Source organism: Eublepharis macularius, chromosome 8 (genome assembly GCF_028583425.1).
Source record: "Eublepharis macularius isolate TG4126 chromosome 8, MPM_Emac_v1.0, whole genome shotgun sequence".
NCBI classification, from domain to species: domain Eukaryota; kingdom Metazoa; phylum Chordata; class Lepidosauria; order Squamata; family Eublepharidae; genus Eublepharis; species Eublepharis macularius.
The window spans coordinates 27,901,409-27,923,419 of NC_072797.1; the positions used below are offsets into that span (position 1 = coordinate 27,901,409).

Sequence of the window (22,011 nt, forward strand, 5' to 3'; positions counted from 1 at the left end):
CTCTCCTCATTACAGTTTCCATCCCACTTGAATTTTCTACACAAGGCTCTTATGATCCATCGTGTAACCTTTTCAGTGGTTAAAAGGGTATTCTTTTCCTTCCTTCACCAGTGAAAATGCTGGTAGGATCCAACCCTGTTTTAAAAACATTCACCAAGAGAAAAATGCAAATGTGCACTCAAAAATATACACATGCTTCTCAACAATATGACTGTTACTTGATTTTCTGCAAAAGAAAAGGAATGCTTGATATTTCCTAAAGTTGTGGTCCCTGCAAAAGCAAGATGCTGTTAACAATCATCCTGTTGACCAGGTAAAATTGCATAAATCAGTATTTATCCTGATATTTTATCCACCTTTCCAATATGGCCTTTACCACAAGTTTTAAACTTGGGCTTATTAGCTGTAAATCATTAAACCTATTTCCTTCTGCTTTATTAAAAACCAGTCAAACAGGGTATTGATTTTCTCCTGCCTCCGAGACAATCAGCAGCTACCCATTCCATAATGCAAACAGCTTGCCGACCAAGTTTTATGCCTTTTCTCCTTTGGTCTTCATTTTTTCCTCCAAGGCCATCTTGGCAATTTCCACTTCATTAGAGGCTGCCGAGCTTCCCAAAATTGCTTTGGCTTCTCTTACCTTTTTGTGCAGCTGGAATTTTAATGCACACAGGGCTGAACTGTACATAATTATTGTGTGTTCTACGCAGTAAGATTTCTGCAGCCAAATAATTTTATCTGTGATTTTATTTAATAACATGGATCTCACTTGATTTCATTTGAATGATTTTGTAAAGAAAAGGAAACTTGTTTGGGGGAATTTATTCAGATGAAGTGGTAGGGTTGCCATCTCCAGGTTGGGAAATTCCTGGAGATTTGGGGATGAAGGCTGGGGAGGGACCTCAATAGGGTATAATGCTATAGAGTCCACACTACGAAGCAGTCATTTTCTCCAAGGGAACCATTGTAATTCTGGGAGATCTCCAGAACCCATCTGGAGACTGGCACTCCTGTGATTCTCATCCTAGTGTATAGTCCTGGTAAAGAACTGGCAATCTCACCAGTCAGTTGTGGGACCTGCAGGAAAGTGGGCGGAGCCCAAACCCCTTCCACCTCCACTCCAAGGAACTGCTAAAGATTCCTAACAGAGCTACATATTCAGCCATCCCCAACATTTGTCAAACATATAGGCAGTACTTCATTTCAGTTTCTTATCGGCTATTTTTATCCCCCCATTTTTCCAAGCTCAGGGCAACGTACGTTATTCTCTGTTCCTCCATTTTATCCTCATACTAACCAAGTAAGGGAGCCTTGTGATAGAATTTAATTTAATCGGAGCCCTCCCTATTAGAACATCCACCTCCAGAAAAGAAGTTTCCAGAAAAGAAGATTTTGCGGCACGTTTCTTGTTGGCTCAGTTTTGTTACACTTTTGTTGTGTTGGTTTTAGTGTGGGAGGCGGTACCCGACCATCCATGGACTTTATGGGATGGTGTTTCTTGCTTCCCCCTCCTGCTGCCATCCATTGAGCCCCCTGAAGATTTGTTCCTGGGCATCAGTAGGTCCTCAGGAACAAAGTGGGGATCTTTAAGGGGTAGGGTGACAACTCCAGGTTGGAAAATTCCTGGAGATTTGGGGATGTGTGTGGAGCCTTGGAAAGGCAGAATTGGGGGGGGGGGGGACCTCAGCAGGGTATAATGCCAAACAGCCCACCCTCCAAAGTTGCCATTTTCTCCAGGGGAACTAATCACTATCATCTAGAGATCAATTGTGAGTCCAAGATATCTCCAGGTCCTACCTGGAGTTTGGAAACCATAGTAGGAGGGGATCCGCAGAAGTTGCTGTCTCTCCAAAGATTTAAGTGCTAATCATATTGTAATAAAAGCTGTGAGCCCTTGGTTGGATATAGTGTATGAATATAATAATATTTAATTTTAAAAAACAAGCTTAGTAGTAAATGCTTAAAAATGGCTTTATTTTTCAGGTGATAAGGTCTTATTGAATCATCTACAATACATTTCCTATTTTACTCTCTCACATACACACTTTAATGCACAGAAATCACACACAGATTTTTAATGGCCTTCATATCACTTGAGTTTTAAGGCATCAAATACAGAAAACTTTTCAGCACGTACAATTATCATTTAATGGTCAGCAAAACTAGATATGAGATTGTTATACAGAAGGTCAGAAGACCTGTGGCAGCCATAATAGTATTATGAGACACAGTTTCCACTTAGTGAAAAAATGGCTTATTAGCATCATATTTGCTTTGAATATGTTTTCCCTTTTTCATGATCTAGAAGTATTGACTCTGCACCCAGACTGCAATTATATAAGGTTTAAGCAATTCGTTCTTTAGCTCTTCCTTCACTCAAGTCTCCAGATTTCTCTGGGCTTATCTTAGATCTAAACAGGTATACTGAAAAAAATACAGTGGAATGGATAGTTGTGGATCATTTCCAGAATAGTGATGATAATCTAGCCCAAGTGAAAAGCATCATTGATTTAACTGGAAGAGAATTATAGTGTAATTCAGTGTTCCAGAGGGCTATAACATCTCCAGTTAATTCCCTTGCACTGATGTTCATTCAAGATCCATTAGTGCAAGGGTATTTTAGAGGCGTGACACTAAAAATACACCAGTATAAACTTTCTGTTGTTGTGTGACTACATTAGAGTGAGTTCCCAAATTGGAAAATGCTTGGACATTGTGGAGGGCAGGATTTATTTGAGATCCCGAGTGCCTCAGACTAGGGCTTTCCCCCGTGACAACATGACTGACAAAATAGGTGACCCTAAGTCTTTTTCACTGAGAGAAAAAACTCCCAATGAACTCAATGGAAAAATGAAAGGTCTGCCCTCCTGTCTCCCATTTCATCTCCTTAGCAGTAATAAACCACAGAATTCTAACTGCCTCTACTGCCAATCCCAGCACAACCATAGGAAAACAGGAACATCCTGAATTCTATTTCCTTTTTAGATCAAGACGGGCAGTTGTGTTAGTCTGTCTGTAGCAGTAGAAAAGAGCAAGTGTCCAGTAGCATCTATAAGACTAACAAAATTTGTGGTAGGGTATGAACGTTCCTGAGTCACAGCTCATTCATTTAGAAGAAGTGAGCTGTGACTCATGAAAGCTCATACCCTACCACAAATTTAGTTAGTCTTATAGGTGTTACTGGACTCTTGCTCTTTTCTGTTTCCTGCTTGTTGGCCTTCCAGCGTAACTGGTAGCCACTGTGTGAAACAGAATGCTAGACTAGATGTTCCCCTGTCAGATCCCACAGGGCTCTTCTTAAACAGCCTAGTTTGATTGCTGGTTCAGGACTAGTAAAGGGAACAATCCTGTCCAAAGTTGCTACAAGCTCCAGTAAGGAAAAATACTGATCATTTGTTTTTTATCTTATTTGGTGAAAGCAGTATAGGAAAAGGCCATCTATCTTGTTACGTGGTCCAGGAAGAATGGTATATCCACTCTTCTAGACCAGTATCAGAGCCCTAAATGAAATCAGCCCTCTTCTCCACCTGATCATGGATCCCCCATGCCTTAACCAGCTACACCTTATTTATATAAAAAGATAGAAGAGATTATTGAGATTCTAAGAGATATTCTCGATTTATACAACAGTTTCTCAGTGGAAGAATATGGCTCATCAGACTTTTCTTTTATAGATTTGCTCTAGCTTGTAGGAACTAAATAGCAGCATACACATTCCCAATGATATTATCATACAGTGCTTCTTTTTCTTCTGAGTCATGGCTGATGCAGATTATTCTCACAATGTACTGCTTCTTCTACACAATAGAAACTGGGGATCTGGCTTAAGTTCTTCATTTATTGCCTGATCTCATATACAAAAAGCACAATATTATAAATGTTCGATTAATGGCTGCAGATTGAGGCTAACGGTAGCCAAAAAGGCTGAGTTTGGTGTAACTGAGTTTAACCAAACAAGCAAACAGTACTTGTGTGATGATGTATGTGGGTTAGCATCATCTTAATACATTTATTACTGAAAAGGCATTTTCTAAGCAATATTATTTTTTCTAACACATCTAAAAAGGCTGTAACCAGATGCCAATTATCTGTAGCTCCGCTGTATACACTTTCCTGTAGTTTTCTTATACAATGTATCTGTTTCATTTGTCCTGCCTGAATTAAATGAAAAGATATGTATTTTTGAGAAGTACGAACAACTCTGAAAAAATTCTTTTCAATGATTTATGCCAATCTTTTAAAAGACATCCCCACAGTTCCAAGAAATCATTAAAACTTGAACAAAACGTTGGAGGGTCACAATGCAAGGTTAGTGGGCTGCGTTCAGATTGGTGTGTTACTTGTTGCACACTCCAGCTGGCCCACTGAATAGGTTTCAAAACTGCAGTGGAAAGAAATGATCCTGATGGAGAACAAAACTTGCAGTGAAATCCTAAGCAGAGTTACTCCAGTCCAAGCTCACTGAAATCAATGGGCTTAGACTTGAGTAAGTCTGCTTAGGATTTTACTGTTCTTTCCCTTTTTATTTGCAGAAGTCCTAGAAGTCCTCAAAAATACCCTGGACTTACCATCTTTTCACAAGGGACTTAAACTTTTCTGTGTCTAGTAGTACTGTTTTCCACACCATTGCTGTCCTCAGATTTTCTGTAAGGAGACATAGCGTTATATTCAACACTTTACAAAGGGACAATGCTATTCGTTATGCATTTACATCACTTGACTTCTCTACACTTGACTACTGTGTACTGGCAGATGAATGTGCAAATGACCTTCACTGAAAAACTGTTGTATTTGTTGTGACATAAACTCTATCTCCATGATCTTGCATAGCTCATTCACACACACACCAGTTACCACTCTATCCCACTGTCGTCTGCTAAACAAGCATGTATGACCAGTCTTCAGACCGCCAATTGCCGTTTATCTGAGAACCATGGTCATTAGAAAAAAAGAATTTAAACAATTTGGAATCTATACTTTCCAAGGGCACATATCAAGAACACAGCATTCCCCCACCCCACCCTCAATGAGCTAGTGTGAATGGCTGCAAGTCAATGTCAAATGAATTCAATGGCAAAACTTGCTTGGATTTTAATGCAAATTTTACCCTGTATCATTTAAGCATCATATAACACTTTCTGTAACAATATAGAATAAAATTAGGACTTACAGTTGCTCAGTTTGTTCAAATTCTTTTTCACCTTCTGCGAGATAAAAGAAAATATTGTGCTCACTATGCTATTTTATTTAATATGATAGTCTCAATAATAGCATTAACATATTCCTAAGAACGGCTGCACTAGGATCTAGATAAAAAAATAGTTATTTGGAAAGACCTTTATCTACTGACAGGTGCTGACAAAGTAGACAATACTGAATGAGATGGACCAGTGGTTTGACAAAGTAAGTTAGGTAGCAGAGCGCATGCAGGAGGACTTAAGTTTTATTCCTGAAACTCTCTGGTTAAGAAATCATATAGCCCTTGAGAAAGCAGACCAAACCGGGCTTGATGATTTGACTCAGACCAGTTCATACGTTCACAGGCAGAAATAGCATTGGGATCTTACTCTTTTGAACACATATATTTATGTGTCCATTTTTACACCTCCTTTCTCTCATCTACAACTCAAAGGAGAAAACATTGAAATTCTAAAAACAACCTACAGAACAAGCCTCAACTTTTCTGGCAGGGGAAGAAGAGGGAAAAGGCTGCTAGCTGGCTAGCAGCAGCTGAATAACATCTAGGTGTGTTAGCCTGAACAGTTTGCCTACCACTCACAGGTATTTAAGGCCTGAGCATGCCCACAGGCATGACAGGATCCAAGAGGGCAGCATGGTGAAGTGGTTAGAGTATTTGTCTAGGATCTAGGAGATCCTCACTCTGCCATGGAAGTTTGCTGGGTGACCTTGGACCAGTCATGTACTCTCATCCTAGCCTATCTCACACTGTTGTTGTGAGGATAAAATGGAGGCGCAGAGAATGTTGCGAGCCACTTTGAGTCTCCATTGTGGATAAAATTGGAGGATGAGAGAAGGAAAATAATAAATACATCGATAACTGTCCTTTGAATCTTAGCCTGAGGGCCATAGCTTAGAGCTGAGGGGAAGATATGGCAGACAGAGAGAGAGAGAGACCACTCTTCACTCTGAAGTCTCCCTCCTTCTCCTATTGTTTCTCTTGTATTCCCCCACCCCTGTATTGTAAGATGTTTTGGGTCCCCACTGGGGAGAAAAGCAGGATATAATTAAATTAATCAACTACAATCAAATACAATTAATCAGACAGAGAAGCAGCTGGCTGACCAACTATGTGCTGGTCTCCACAAACATGATCCATACCTCAGTGAAAACCTGCCTGATTAACTTAGCCTCATTCAGCCTATGGACATACAGCAGATTGGAATACCCCCGATATTCATAAGGTAGGAACTCTTTCCCCCCAAAGCCTATGGGTGGCCCTGACTGATGATCAACCCCCATGAAGGATAAAGGAGCAAATTCTTGTTGGAGAAATGTAGTTGTCATAAGGTTACATACAGGGATCGGCGATCCTGCAAACAGGCAGGTCATAGGTCATGACGGGCTTTATGCATGAGAAACGGAACCTTCAACTGACCCACAAGCTAACATCAAATGAATGTTTTAAGCATCAAAACAATATACTACAAAATATACTTCTTCCATATCTTACCAGCTTGAGGTTCTTTCTTTTTGGTGTATATTTCATAGATGAAAATAATAGCTACTAAAATAATAACTTCAGCAGCTATTGCAAGAAATGGTTTCAGAGGTACCAGGTAAGTCAGAACTTTAAGGGACGCGTTTCCTCTGCTTTCACCGAGTTGCAAAAATACAGCTTCACACCAGTAAACTCCTCCATCTTTCTCAGTGAGATTCAGCACCTTCAGTTTTGTTATATTGAGATTTTTCTTGGAGACGTGGTATTTCTCTGGTCTCAGAGTATCATTAATAACAGCCTGATGGGGGGAAAAAAGTTTAAAACTTTATCAGGGTGATCACAATCCATTTTAACATGCTCATGTATCATTAGAAATTTAGCATCTGTCTAAAGTGAGATCATAACTCATATTCATGGAGGATGCTTGTTCTCTGATCTTGATGTATGAACAACATAGCGGAATAGCAGGATCCACTAAAAAATAGTAAGATGAAACTTGTGCAAGTTGATTCAAATGGCTCCATCCATACGAGAATATTACCGACTCCTTTCATACGTCATTGGATAATGCAAACTTAATGCACTACAGCAGTAATTTGCAAGTGGCTTTTCCTGGTAAAACAGGGAAATCCAGTCGCAAACCACTGTGGTTGAGCATTGAGAGTGCAACGTGTTTTAGATCACTGCTTTTCACTTGATCAGTCATGCCAAAACGTACCTGTTCACTTCCATTCATTGTGTACCAGACCCAGTCAAAGGGAACATATTTGCCACTGTTACATGTCATGACCACGGAATCACCTTCATAGCTAACCAAACTCTTGGATTTTCCTCCAACTTCAGGCACTAAGAGAAAACAGAGAAAACTTCTGTGAACTGACAGAGCCAAAAGTCTGTAATATTTATTTATTTATTATGTTATTTATAGTCTGACTTTCTCACTGATTAAACAAGTGTAAATCAATACAAGTAATGGCCAGGATACAATACAGGGGCTACAAATTACAGAAATTTGAAAACAAGCATAATTCCCAATACAGATAATAATTTGACACAAAATATCAAACAGTGCAGAAACTATGCATACAATATGCATACACAGTATGTAATAAACGCACACAACCTGTATCATATATATACAGATATTTAGTTTAAGGGCCCTGTTTTGTGAGCAGACATAGTATTCCTAATGTTCATCAAATAAAAAAAATGTATTTCTAGCTGGACTGGTGTATATATAAAATTAGCATTAATTTAAAAGAAATATCTAAAATTCAAGCAGCTCTCCCATTTACAGCCATGAATGATCCTCACAATTCTGTTAAGGTAGCAGAAATAGGGGGAAATTTGCACCCAACTAATACATATGTAATGTGCATGGTAAAAAATGGTGCCAGAGATAGGTCTAAGGGTCACAAGGAGGTCTGGAGGTGGTTCCAGGTAGTGATGATTTTCAAGGAACATATCATAGTATCCTTAGCTATTTATAGCTTTTTCTGGATTGCAACATGTGGCATGATGCACAGCAGTGGAGTAACAATATACTTTCTTCCCAACTAAACTATATTTACATGGAAATAAGCTGCCTTCCAGCTGTACTTGAATTACGTCCACGTAATTACAAGCACATTTATCTAGAAGTAAACTTCTACTGAACTCAACAGGATGAACTTCTGAGCAAGCATAATTGATATCAATATACATGTGGATTTCAGTCAAGGTCTATGCGAATAAATATATCAGCTGGTATCCTATGAAACACAAATGGAGTTCTCCTCTCCCTCTTCAGTCCCTTTTGACTCCTGCAAAGATTATTCCTGATGTTGTAGGAGCCACCAGAGGGGAGACTAGAATTAGGAGGGGAAAGTTCCCCTTCTTTGCTGCAGCCTTGCGATCCACTCCACTGTTTGTCGACTCCTGCAAATGCACCAAAGATCTGTGGACCTTCCACAGGCTTTCTAGGATACAAGCCATTGTTTTTCCATCCACTTTTGCCAAGACTGGGGACACAGTGGCATGTACCACTCCACTGAGCAGCGTTTGAAGCCTTCCTGCAGACTAAGGAGACTCCCTCCTCCTTAATTGGCTATTCTGCAGAAGGAAGAGCCACTTGCATTGGAGAAAGGCATCTTAAACTGGAGAAACGTCCTTCAGCTTGAGGTAGGATACATGCCAGAATTTTGTAATGGGACATCCCTTTGTATGTAAGTTCAGCCGTGGGCAGCACAACAATAGCATGGTAGAGAAGTAGGATGAACCCCTCTTGTCCCCTATGCAGTTAAACACCAGTGTGATTCATCCTTTACATAGGAATCAATAATGTATAAGTTTGCATTGCAGAATACTGCCCCTTCCAAAAAAGGGGTGAAGAATCATACAAACCAGGCCTGCATGTCATCGGACATTCATATGGAAGTTGTGTTGTACCTTGGGGGCTATCTGCAAGTCTGGCCCTGGTGGAGGAGACATGTTGGTCCTCCACCAGGATATTACAGCACCACTGCTGGATGAATGTATAAACAAGGCAAAAATCTCAGGCAGGCCAGCAAGCGATCCGTCTGGTGCTTCCTTGTTGCATTTGTGTCACTCCTGTAAATGCAACGCTCGGCCTTGTGAAAAGTAGAGCGCGGTTCAACATACGCCCCAAATCTCACTGATAGATTAGAGCTGAGCAAATAAACCATGAAATAAAAATGTCATCTGATTAGTGTCACCACTTTTTCAATCTGAAATAACGTTCATCAGCAGAGCAGGATCTTTGTCATGGTTCAGTATTGTAATTAAATTTTACTCTTTAAATTGCATGGTTTTTTGCTGCTCAAAATATGAGATGGAGAAGCAGGCTAGGCAGTTGGGGCAAGGGAGAAGCACGTCCTTCCCGAAGCAGATCCATCTGTTTTGCTCCCATATTGCTGTGCTTTGGCCCAGGTCAGGGTTTATTCTTGGATTTGAGTGCCCTTGTCAAGATAACAGTCCTCATCCACCTGGTGCTGAAACACACACCGAGGGTAGGTACAAGAAGCAAGTGGAGCAGGCGGGCAAATGAGCAAGCAGAAGCAGAGCAGCTCCTAATCACCATTGCTGATTTCTGACTCACCCCAAGGCAAAAGCAGGGGTAGACCTGACCTCCAGAGAACAGGCCTGCTATCCACTGACAAAGGAGGCAGGTCTGCCTCTCCAGAATAGGTCTACTCACAAAGGACAAAAGACATAAATCTGATCTTCCAACACCATTGTCACCAAATGGATTAACCGTAGCCTCCGGAGAATGGGTATACCATCTGCTGATATAGAAGAAGACCTGCCTTGAGGGCAGAGGTCTACCCCTCACTAAAATCAATGGACATAGACCTGTTCTTGACACCACTGTCGTCAATAAGATTTGCCCTGGCCTTCAGAGAACAGGCCAACACCTCATCAAAATAAATGGAAGTAGACTATGGCCCTTTGAACAAGACACCCACTCTTTACCTCTACTCATGCCTGGGTGGCAACTCTGCAACAAGCAGCACAGGATACTTCCTCCCAGAAGAAAGAAGAGGGGAAGCTTTGTGCTACTGTCACAGCATCCTTTCTCTGTATTCTGGGTTTGCTCTGCTGCAATGGTAGCTGGACTGGGTTCTCTGAAAGGCCCTCCTATCTCCCATGGTGTCACGCTGCACGTGCACAGCCTGTGCCACATAACTCCTCCTTTTACTACTGCTAAGGAGGAAGTAGCTTGGATGGCTGCTGAGGGGGATAGATGGCTTCTTCGAGGGTAGTGTGGCAAATCAGGGGGCAGAGGGAAATGGCAGTGGCCCAATGGTACCACTGCATCCAGCGCTGAAAAAGATCAATTGCTAAAGCAAAGATCTGTAAGCTTCCTGGAGACCACTGGAAATTAGCTTATAAGTCTTCCACATCGATCCACTTCTTTCTATGACTATTTAGACAGTCATAAATGAAAGAAGGTGATAAAGACACACACATTGGTGGGTGTGGATTTATTTTCATATAATTAATTTGCAGTGCAATCCTAAGCAGACTGACTTCAATGGGCTTAGACTGGAGAAATTCTGTTTAGGATTCCACTGATATTCATTATGCATTTGCTTTGGTATTAACTAGAGATGGGCATGAAACGAAACATGGAACAAAATTCCAGATGAAACGGCTGGTTCGTTTGCAAAGAACCACACGTTCTATAGGGCTGCGGTATTACGAAACACGACTTTTTCCTATTGTTCTGTTCCTGGTTCGGGAAGCCAGACACTTTGTGCCATTCAATCCATCGCTCAGGCAACGGTGGCAGTCTTTTGATTGCCCCATATGAGGCCTCCATGCTTGATTGGCAGCTGTCCTTGTGAACTAGAGAGCTCCCACTCTGGCCCATCCAGCCAGGAAAAGGGCCAGCCCCTCAAAGTAGCTTCCAGCAGACACTCCAGGTTTTGCCACTGTGAAAATCACAGGAAAGGGGGGGCATGGATCATGCCTTTCCTGGGGTTCAATCTCTCTGAAACTTGGGGGGGGGGTCTTTAGAGAACAGTGAGGACTATATCACCTGCAAATTTGGTGGGTATTGGACATTGGGGAAGTCTTGTTTAGTTTGGCTGTGAGCATGAAGGTGCCCGTTCTGGGCTCCTTCGAACCCATGGGATCATGCATGCTATAAAGCACATGTTGGTACACATCTTTATGAGAAATGGGTATCACTCTTGCAGTTTGCTTTGCTTTGAACGGCATGCTTCCTTTCAGACTTATTGTTAGTCTGGATCAGCCTGTCTCTGGACCCTGCTAAAGCAGATGTCCTTATTATTTGAATTAGGAATGGGAACAACATATTGCTAATGAGCTGTAGCCTCCTAATGCCATAACTATACATTTACTTTGCCAGTTCACAGCAGCAAGTACTTTTCAGTAGGCAAGATTTGTACATCTTTAATACAATCAATTTTATATATGGGCATAACAGCAATCAGTGACCTCAAAAGATGGAGTTGCATCCTTGGGTCAGTCCACTGAGCCATGAAGCACAGCTGGGTGACCTTGCCATAAGTCACTATCACTCAGCCTAATTTACCTTAAAAGATCATTGAAGAGACAGAAGGAAAACTGTCTGCCACCCTGAGGTTCTTGCTAGAAGTGTAAGAAGCAAATGGAAATAAACATCCACTGCACCACAAAGTCTTTGCAACCAGAGCCTGTAAAAGGGCTATTTTATTTTTCCTATGTACTCTCTAGATGTTTTCCAGATCTGCAGTTTCAGCTATTGCCCATATGCCTCCCCATCCATCTCTGAAACAAAGATGCCAGATGTGTTAATATCTGAATTAGAATTCTCATATCTCCTCCTGTAAAGATATTTACATGGAGGTACTCCTGCATGGAGGCAGAGAAGAACAGGTACATGGTTTTTACTTTGCCCATAAGACAAATCGAAGAACAGGAAGTAGCATAATGAGGCACCACCATATGACTTGGTGTGTGTGTGTGTGTGTGTGCACGTCATTAAATAAGTTAGAATTAGGCAAAGTATTCCCCATTATATTCACAGTGAAAAATTCAACATAGACTTGTTAATTTCAATGGGACATCCCTAATTCTACATCACCAAAATATCACAAATAATTATTTTATTTTTTATTTATTTAATCGCATTTCTAGACCGCCCTCCCCATCAGACGGACTCAGGGCGGTTTAACAACAGCTTAAAACAATAAAAACATTATAAAAACATTAAAACATCATATCAAACAATTAAAATTGGTGGGTATAAAATATTAAAATACAGCATTGTCCTGCATGGGTGGTGGAAGGTCTTCAGTGGTATGGCCAGCGAGAGGACAGCCTAGCCCCCACCAAATGCCTGGTGGAACATCTCCGTCTTGCAGGCCCGGCGGAAAGATAAATCCTGCCGGGCCCTAGTTTCCTCAGACAGAGAGTTCCACCAGGTCGGAGCCAGAACTGAGAAGGCCCTGGCTCTGGTAGAGGCCAGGCGGACCTCCCTGGGGCCAGGGACCATCAGCAAGTTCTTAGTGGCTGATCGAAGCGACCTCCGGGGAACATATGGGGAAAGGCGGTCCCGAAGGTATGCTGGGCCCAGTCCGCATAGGGCTTTATAGGTCAACACCAAAACCTTGAACTGGACCCAGTACTCAACCGGTAACCAGTGCAGCTGACGGAGGATAGGTGTTATATGAGCCATGATTGGTGCTCTGGTAACCACCCGTGCAGCTGCATTCTGAACCAGCTGCAGTTTCCGGATCAAGCCCAAGGGAAGCCCTGCGTAGAGTGAGTTGCAGTAGTCTAATCTGGAGGTGACTGTTGCCTGGATCACTGTTGTAAGGTCATGGGTCGATAGGTAGGGGACAAGTTGTCGAGCCTGTCTTAGATAGAAGAAAGAGGATCTAACAACCGCTGCGACCTGTGCCTCCATAGACAAGGAAGCATCCAGGACCACCCCCAGGCCCCTCACTCTCAACATTTTCATCCTTTATATGGTTCTTGCTTAGCATAAGTGCTCTACTTGTTTATTTTATTTTCTAGATTCTGTCTCTAGAATCCTTTTATCTGTCTGAGCTCCAGTAAGAGTAATAGTCAATTGACATTAATAATATGAACTCTAATCATATAAGGTAGTATGAATAAATAATAGCATAAAGGAAACATTATAATAGCATAAAGGAAATCTTACCTCGCACATCAAATCTACCTTCTGATTTTTCTTTAGTTTTGAAAACACATGTGTAAGTTCCCAATTGGTCTCTGTTTTTGATGTGTACCCTGAAAATAATAATAAAATAAATTATACCAGTATAACTGATACAGGCAGGGATATAATAGGCAGGTTTAAACTAGAGATGGGCACAAAATGGGAAAAAATGAACCCTGAGTTTCGTGGTTCATCACATTCCACAAAACACGAAACATGAACTTTCACGAAATTGTCCTATTTTGCAAAATGATTTGTTAGGTTTGTGATTCATCAGATCCCGGGGTCCTACAAGAGCCCCCTTCATACCCAGACATGCCAAACTTGCAGGGAGACTTTAGCAGGCTCTCCTCCAGCCACCCTCCAAGTAGCTCTATTCAGGGTCTCTTTGCTGACTTTTCTCTCCCGTCGTCCTGGCCTCCTGCTTTCTGCCGCTGCAGGAAGAAAAGACAAGCGGAGCAGATCTGCTTGAGTTTTCCTCTCTTCAGGTTCTCTTTGCTGACTTTCCCTTCCTGTCCTCCTGCTGCTTTGACATGCCCTTCCCACCCGCCTCCAAGTTCTCAAAGGAAAAGCAGAGCAGAGTGGAGCCAAGCAGAGCGGGGAGCTTGGGGGTGGGTGGGAAGGCATGTCTGAAGGCATGTCAGAGCAGCAGGAGGATGGGATGTAGAGAGTCAGGGAAGGGTTCCGGAAGCTGGCAAGCAGCAAGCAGTGGCAGAAGGAGCTGCTAAGGCTGCCGCTGCCGTTACTACTCCACCATCCCATTGTTAAAAAACTGAGAAGGGAAACAGAGAGGAGTATCCAACTACAGTTCCCAGGTAAACTTGTGCAGACCCGCATTGCTCAGCTCTCAGGTTGGCAGGAAGAGCTGCCTATCAAGGTTTTGTGGGCTAAGATTGGGGTCTGCAGACATTCCGGACCTATGTTGCCTAGGGAATCAATGGATTGGTGCCAGCCTGACTGGTATCACAAAGCATTCATAAACTGAACGAATAGGCCCCAAAAGTTGTGGATTTTGTGAAAAACGCAGCCCGTGTGAAACACATTTTTGAGATACACAAATTGGCCCGATTCATCAAGAAATTTGACTCGTATTTCGATTTGTGCCCATATCTAGTTTAAACTACAAAAGTAAAACCTAAAAGACTAAAGGCTGCAGTCCTAAAGCACCCTTTCCTAGGAGCAAGCCCTATTGAATAAAATGGGATTTACTTGCAAACAGGCCCTGACCTGGATTGTCCAGATGAGTCTGATCTTGTCAGATCTCAGAAGTTAAGCAGGGCTAGCCTTGGCTAGTAATTGGATGGGAGACCTCCAAGGAAGACCAGGGTTACAGAGGCAGGCAATGGCAAACAACCTCTGTTAGCCTCTTGCCATGAAAACCCCATTAGGGGTTACCATAAGTCAGCTATGATTTGAGAGCACTCTCCATCACACCACACTTGCAAATAGATCTGTTTAGGATTGCTCCCTTAAGTAATACAACCTGATGTCAAAATTGTTAAATAAACGGTAATCCAGGTTTATTAAAGAAACATATAATGTTCTGTTTAAACAGATGCATCATCATCTCTCTTTTCTTCTTCTTGAATAAGTCGAATTTTTCTTTGATGAAGAAAGTAACAAGATGTCTTCAGTGAAAAGGTATGACACAATGGCAGGATCAAAATAATGACTAAGAAGGGGGACACTGGATGACTAGTTGTGGGATGATTTGTATTTCTTTATACATTTTTGTTTGTGTATACATATAATAAAAACAGATGAAAATAAGAAAAATGCATGCTATTGTACCTTGAATTATTACCTATAATATTTTCAATAAATACTCAACTTCTGAACATTTATATACAATCTAAAATTGCATCTCTGACATTCTCATTGGGTTTAATCCTATTGCAATATATGTAAAATGTTGACAGTTTTGGATCATTTTTTCCTGAACTGTTTTTTTTTTGGTTGTTGGGGGTTTTCCGGGCTGTATTGCCGTGGTCTTGGCATTGTAGTTTCTGACGTTTCGCCAGCAGCTGTGGCTGGCATCTTCAGAGGTGTAGCACCAAAAGACAGAGATCTCTCAGTGTCACAGTGTGGAAAAGATGTAGGTCATTTGTATCTACTCAGGAGGGGTGGGGTTGAGCTGAGTCATTCTGTAAGAGTTTCCCAGGGTGTGGAATGCTAATGGCGGGAGGCTTCACTGTATCCTGAGGAGGTCCTTTTGCATATGGATTGGTGCTTGATGTGCTAATCTTCTCTGCAGGGCTATTGTCGGGTGTGGAGTGTTTTGTTGGCCTTGTGTTTTTCAGAACTGGAGCCCATGCTCTGTTCATTCATGTTTTTTTTTTCTTGAATGAATATGTTGAACAAACAAAGTCATCTCTGGGGGGAGGCAGCTTGTTTCTGAGTGTGCCATTACAGATGGCAACTCCATCTTGGGTTCTCCCACTCTTGCCTGTAACGTGAAGTAACACTTTCACCATGTTGTGATTGTCCAGGGATGGAGAGATTCCTAGACTCAGTGGGGGCTTGCCTTGGGGTAGGGAAAAGGTCGCTGCCTCAAAGGCATGCCCCTTTAAACAGCTGCTGCCACAAAACCCAATCAGCAGTTGCCCAAAACAACTTGGAATATGGTTGTCAGCCACTCTTACCTCAGAAACAGAGGATGGGGGGGTGGGTCACAAGGCAGGTATGGGGCCCCAATTCAGGCTCCTCACACACACACTTTTCGTGTGCATGGTCCCAAGAAGCCCCTATGACACCACTTCCAGGTGAAAGCCAGAAACTACAGGGGCTCTGCAAGACAAAAATTGGCCCCAAATTTAGCATTTTCAATATTTTGAGGCCAATTTGGCTTCCAGTTTTTCACCAGAAGTGTGTTATCAGGGCCTCTGAAGAATGCATGCACACTATTTCTCTGTGTGCTGTGGTGGTTCCCCCTCCCTCCTCGCTGGCCAGGTGAGTGGGTCCGTGGTGTCTGTGAAAGGTGAGGGTAGGAGATCCCCTGCTGGGTGGCTGGCATCTGTAACTTGGAGAAAGGTAGCAACTGGCTTGGGTTGAGGACTGGCCAGTTTTCTGTCTCCAGTGGGGGGGCATAATTCCCATGAGAAGACAGTGTCACCAGAGGACAGGTATAGCTGGTCAAACAACCTTTAAAAGCAACTAGTGATTTGGCAAGAAGAAGAATAACAAGGTGTTGGAACCCCCTCTACACCGAGGCCAGAGGGAGATGTCTGTGAGTAGTGGCAGAAGGTGGCCCAGTAGAGTGGCATGTCCTGGACACCTTCCCCAACACAATGATGTCATAACAGTGAGTTTCCTCATTGGTAAGGACATGGAGTATGTGTTACTGGTTCTGGGCAGGAGTAAAGTGTGTGACACAATGATGCCATTTTGGACATCAGTCCAACATTTCTGTTGTTCCACCTTTATCTCAATTAATTTCAAGTGGGTTGGATTCAAAGATACCCCTTCTCAGCTTTTGAGTAGAGTCACTTTGCACATTTGGCTGAGAATCACTGCGGTTGAATAATCAACAGATAAAAAATGAGGCGATTCAGAGGCACGTGTCTGTATTGCACTTCAGTCTCTACATATTTCAATATACCAGGCAAATCCTAACAGCCACTCACGTATACTGACTGCTCCAAATATTTTGGTGTTCACCCTTGGTGACGTTATCATCTTTGACTGTTGTATTACCCATCCTCCACATGACCTCAATTGTTGCTTTGTCCAATGAAGGGTTAATGTCTACGGAGCATGATAGTTCAAGGGTAGTTGGCTCCACTAATGTGATATTTTTCACCACAGTAGAAAATTCTATTGGGGAAAAAAAGATATAGCTGATTAAGAAAACGGAAATTAAAAAAAAAATGTTTCAGATACTTGTTTAACTATTACTTTCAAACAAACTGCTGCATAAATATGCTGGCCTAAACGCAGAAGCCTGCTTCAACCCATTCCTCCTTTGCTGGAATGAGTTACTGCGCAAGCAGTGACCTTGCGCGTGGCGCTTCCTTGTACCAAGTCAGAGCACGGATCTATCAAGGTCAGTATTATCTACTTTGGCTGGCAGTGGCTCTCCAGAGCCTCAGGCAGAGGTTTTCTGCATCACGGACATACTAGGCATACCAGGGGCTGGACCTAAATGCGGAGCCATAGCCCCTCCTTGAAAGACAGCTGGCTTGCAGGATCCCAGGAGGCTATTATCTGCCTGAGCTTGCAGGTACCAGGGAGTGATTTTAACCCTTTCTTTCTCATTCTTATAACCTGGTTTCAGCCTTGAAAATTGTTGACAAACCAGCCTCCTGCCTTCTGCACTCCCTCCCATCTGGGAAGAACAGAAATCTCCCTTCCGTTTTTTTTAAAAAATCTAGTTTGACCTTTAAAATAGCTTAGCAAAGCCTCAAGGACCTTCCTTCCTCCTCCCCCCACTTGGGAGATGCAACTTTTTGAGTTTAGTTCTGAGGCCACCTGCACATGGTCTGAGTGCAAATCTTAAAGTGCATGTGAGCACATACTCTTCTGATTTGCTGTATGAAATCTGATCTGCCCATAATCTGCAAGGCTCTTCAGCTGTTTTCCACATGGTGGAATGTGTGTAGCTTCCCCAGTGCTGCTGTGACTGCCATTACAGTACAGTAGCAATGGGACATTCACACAGCAGGTGTCCCCACAGTTCCCCTGTCCTGTCCCCTGGCAGATGCTATTCTCTGTCCCCCTCCCCGGCCTTTTCAGGTTTTCTTTTTTAAACTGGTAACGGAATATCATTATATTGATACAACATTATAACAATATGTTTACAGGTTCTCTGAATTTGCAGCTTTCACTTTCTAAGAAAGTACGTCTGTACCCCCTTTTGTTGCAAAGATAGGCACTCCCCTTTATACCTCTACAATGAAAGGTGCCAGAGACTTGCTTTAAAAAAAAAAGAAAGCTTGGAATTCAGAGAACCAGTTACACATATTATATTGCTATAAAGTTATTTAGTTGCCAATTTTAAAAGACCTCCTGTTGACTAGTTGAAGAAATGGCTGCTATGGGGAAAATGGCTGCCATTTGGGCAGGACTGGGAAATCTGAATTTTCCAACTTACACAGCAGTCATCTAGGCTTTCCTGTGATCTTTCCCAACACTTTGTTACAAATTAGGAAAATTAGAGGAATTAAGAGGAAAAGTCAGGGAAACCCTTGGAGGTGCACAAGTGCACTAAGATGCTGGGAGAAAGCAGAGACAAAACCTCCTCCCAACCGCATCAAACGTGGTGCAAATGGCCACAAAGTGAATGTAGTTGCAACTACAGATGCAATCAATCAGAGAACAGCCATTTCTTTCAACTGTTAATAGTGTGAACCTGCCCGTCTTCACCTAGCTCTCTTTGAGAGCAATCTTGGGTAGATCTATTCAGAACACTCCTAAGCAAAATTGAATGAGATTTACCAGCAGGAAAGTCTTTTCAGGATTTCACTGTCAGGCAATGCAAAGAAAGGAAAAGAGGCAGCGACTGATGGATGGATTTAATCTGGTATAACCCAGCTATGCTGGTTCCCTAGGAGGAACCCCAGATCTGATCCAGGCAATCAGACTCTGCTGGGCTGAATTATATGGCCGCAGGCAGCCACAGCACAGTTGAGCATCTCAGGATGAGAAGGCAGAGATGCAAATATAGCCAAGCTCCAAGCTGCTGCATGACAGCGACATGAGGCTGGTGGGCCGGAGGAGGATGTAGCAGGCAGAGTGGATTCCCATCTCATTCTGCCCCCCCCCCGCCTGAGCTCCAAAAGAGCCCTTCAAGCCACCACTTCCATGCCCAGCCACATTTTAAACTCCATGGCTCGACAACCCCCCCCCCCGCCTTGCTTCAGTAAAGAGGTTCTAGGGATTCTCTTGTTCGACATTGGGATTTTCTGATTCAACATTGGGATTCTCAGGTTTGACACTGGCACTCTTGCTGCAGTTTGGTTCTGTTGGGCTTTGTTGACTAAGCCTGCAGTGGAGTTAATGTTGAACCAGAGAAACCCAAGCAAGGGTGGGGGGGACAAGTTGCGGAGAGTGGTGAATGGCAGCTTGTTCAGGGACTTGTTGGGGGATCTTTAGTGGACAGTCATGAAATTTTCCCTGAAAATTTGGTGGCTTTTGCTTAAAAAATGACCCCCTCAGACATTTTTCCCAATAGGAAATAATGACCAGTTAAATCTGGGATTCTTTAACCCAAATCAGAGCATCTGACTGGGATTTCAAGGATACCAGATTTTTTTTTTTATCCCTGAAACCCAGAGCCAGATTACCCAGGGTTTGGGGTGTGTGTGAACCCCCCTAATAATCTTTACTACTGCACTGTTTTTGGTTTCTGCTTAACAGGGCCAGATAGCTGGGTAGGGCTTTAGTAGAACTTGGTACACCACCATCTGGGAAGGCACCAGCTACCACTGAATTCAAGCATTTACCAGTATATTAACAGAACAAGGCAACTCTCAATAATTTGGGTATAAATGAAGCAATAAATGTCAAATGACCTAGAACTACATTTTTTAAATGTTAAAATAGTTTTTCAGCTGGATCTGTCCATGTATTGAAAAGATTATTTAATATTTTCCACAAATGCTTCACCTCTATAAAACAAACAAACTCAGACGCCCCTCTGTTATTATTTTTGCAAGGACTTCTGTATATAAGGACTCAAACTACAACTATACCAGAGCTGCAGTACAATGTCTGTAGAACAACACAGGAATAAATGTACCAAATAACAGGCACACACGTCTTTCATATGTCACTGGCTTTAGAACATGCCTTCTTTTGTATCAGCAGTTAAGTTTCTGATCGGAGAAAGAAAACAAACAGCCTTGTCCTTTTTAGCAATTAGGAACCCAAACGAGTAATTTCATCCTCTCTTTCACACAGAGTGGGGCGTCTGCCAGGTTGGAATCAGATCCAAGTCTCTCATGCACTGCTAGGCCAAAGGTAGTTACCAACCTGGCAGGTGTCCATACACAGCTCTGGCAGGCCATTTGCACTGGGAAGGGTGCTTGCCATGGGACAACTGGCTACTTCCAGTATGGGAAAGGGTTTCAGAAATTTAACAACACCTGCCATTTTGAATCTAGGGCTGCCAAGTGTCCCACTGGCAGGCTTCTTTGCCTGTCAACATGGTGAGAGAAAAATGTAAAGGAAAAAAATACAGTGACATTACTGATGTCACTTTGTCTCTTTCAGGAAGTGATGTAAGATAGTGCTAGGAATCACCAAAGTTTCCAGCAATTCCTAGAGGTACCCTACATCACATCTGGATTTCCCCTGAAAGTGACATAGTGACATTGGTAGCATCACTGACATCACACAATACCCATGTCCCTCCCCACAACCCTAATTGCATCCAAGCAGTATACCCAATTTATCCAACTCAGGTAGGATTGATATTTCTCCTTGTCTAAAGGCCAAACTAAATGTACACATTTCTACCCATTCACATTCATAGCAGGAGAGCGGAGTGCTTTTTTTTAATAAACAAATACAGGTCATGTAGATTGTGGTATATTTATTATACACACTGCAATGGAACAGTCTGCTCCCACTCCACTATTCGTGAGTTGGTTTAGAGCCAAACTACATGTTATGTCAGCCATGGTTCCAACCTATGGCCACCAATGCCATTTTAGAGGACAATTTAGCTGCTTAAGAACTGCTGGTGTGGTGGGCACCATGTGATCTTGTTCTCCTCCTTGCCTTTTCATGTGTCAAAATGGCCCCCACGACTCTTGTGGCACTTGAAAAGGCATGGGGGAAGGGGAGATCACATGGTGCCACAGTTTCAAGGACTGGCTAAATTCTCTTCTAAAATGGTGTTGGCAGCCATAGGTTGGGCCCATGGCTCCCATAAGGTGCATTTTGGCTCTTGGTCTCTGAGGGTGGAATCCCTGCTTTAATTGTTCTGTTTGTTTGCTAGAAGTATAGATGGCATGAACTTCCTGGTTCTGAAACCAGATGCTCCCTTTTTTGTATCCCCTTGTTAATAAATAGATGTGATTTTGAGCTAGGATGCCCAAGTTCCCTACTTTGGCAGGCAACCTACCACCCTTAGACTCAGGCCACTGGCACCCCTAAATAAGGTGGCAATGGGGGGAGGGATGAAAAGGCATCCTGTGATGCATGAAGTCACTTTCAACTACGTAACCAGAAGTGATGTCACTGTGTTGCAGGATGTTCAAGAATTCCCTCAAAACTCTATGATTTTACACAGCTTCAAGTGATGTTGTAGCATCGGAGGCACCATTTGGGTAAGCCTTTGCCCCCCATCACACCCATCTCTGCTGTATGAAACTAAGAGCAGGAACATTAAATAGATGAGGGGAACTAAACCCTGCTTCTTCCTCTGCCATTCATTGCTGCATTTCATTGCCTTTGTTGTTAATTCCCATGCGATGGAGTTCACAAGGTACAAGGAAGTGGGAACCTGTACTCATTCTTCAAACTCTGTCACAATCATACATAATTTTGTGTGGTCTTCTCATTCCTGGCTGTTCCAGCTAGGGTCAGACCATGACACACACGCAAAAGGAGCTTTAGCCTCCCCCCCCCACATACACAGTTATCTCGAACAAAAATAGTCCAAGAGGGAGGTTGTTTGGTCCACTGCAGAAGAACGTAT

The 22,011-nt window shown here is 42.7% G+C and overlaps 1 protein-coding gene across 1 annotated transcript in view; it reads right to left on the bottom strand.

The window, feature by feature from the left end:
* Window positions 1–1,953: 1,953 nt before the first annotated feature.
* Window positions 1,954–22,011, bottom strand: part of EMB (embigin) — a 41,431-nt gene continuing 21,373 nt past the window's right edge. The window contains exons 4-10 of the mRNA XM_054986117.1: window positions 16,994–17,183; window positions 13,353–13,441; window positions 7,398–7,525; window positions 6,692–6,977; window positions 5,171–5,204; window positions 4,569–4,644; window positions 1,954–4,155 (exon numbers count right to left, since the gene is read on the bottom strand). Coding sequence (XP_054842092.1) covers window positions 4,587–4,644; window positions 5,171–5,204; window positions 6,692–6,977; window positions 7,398–7,525; window positions 13,353–13,441; window positions 16,994–17,183 — 785 coding nt within the window. The 3' untranslated portion in view covers window positions 1,954–4,155; window positions 4,569–4,586. The remainder of the gene's footprint in view (window positions 4,156–4,568; window positions 4,645–5,170; window positions 5,205–6,691; window positions 6,978–7,397; window positions 7,526–13,352; window positions 13,442–16,993; window positions 17,184–22,011) is intronic.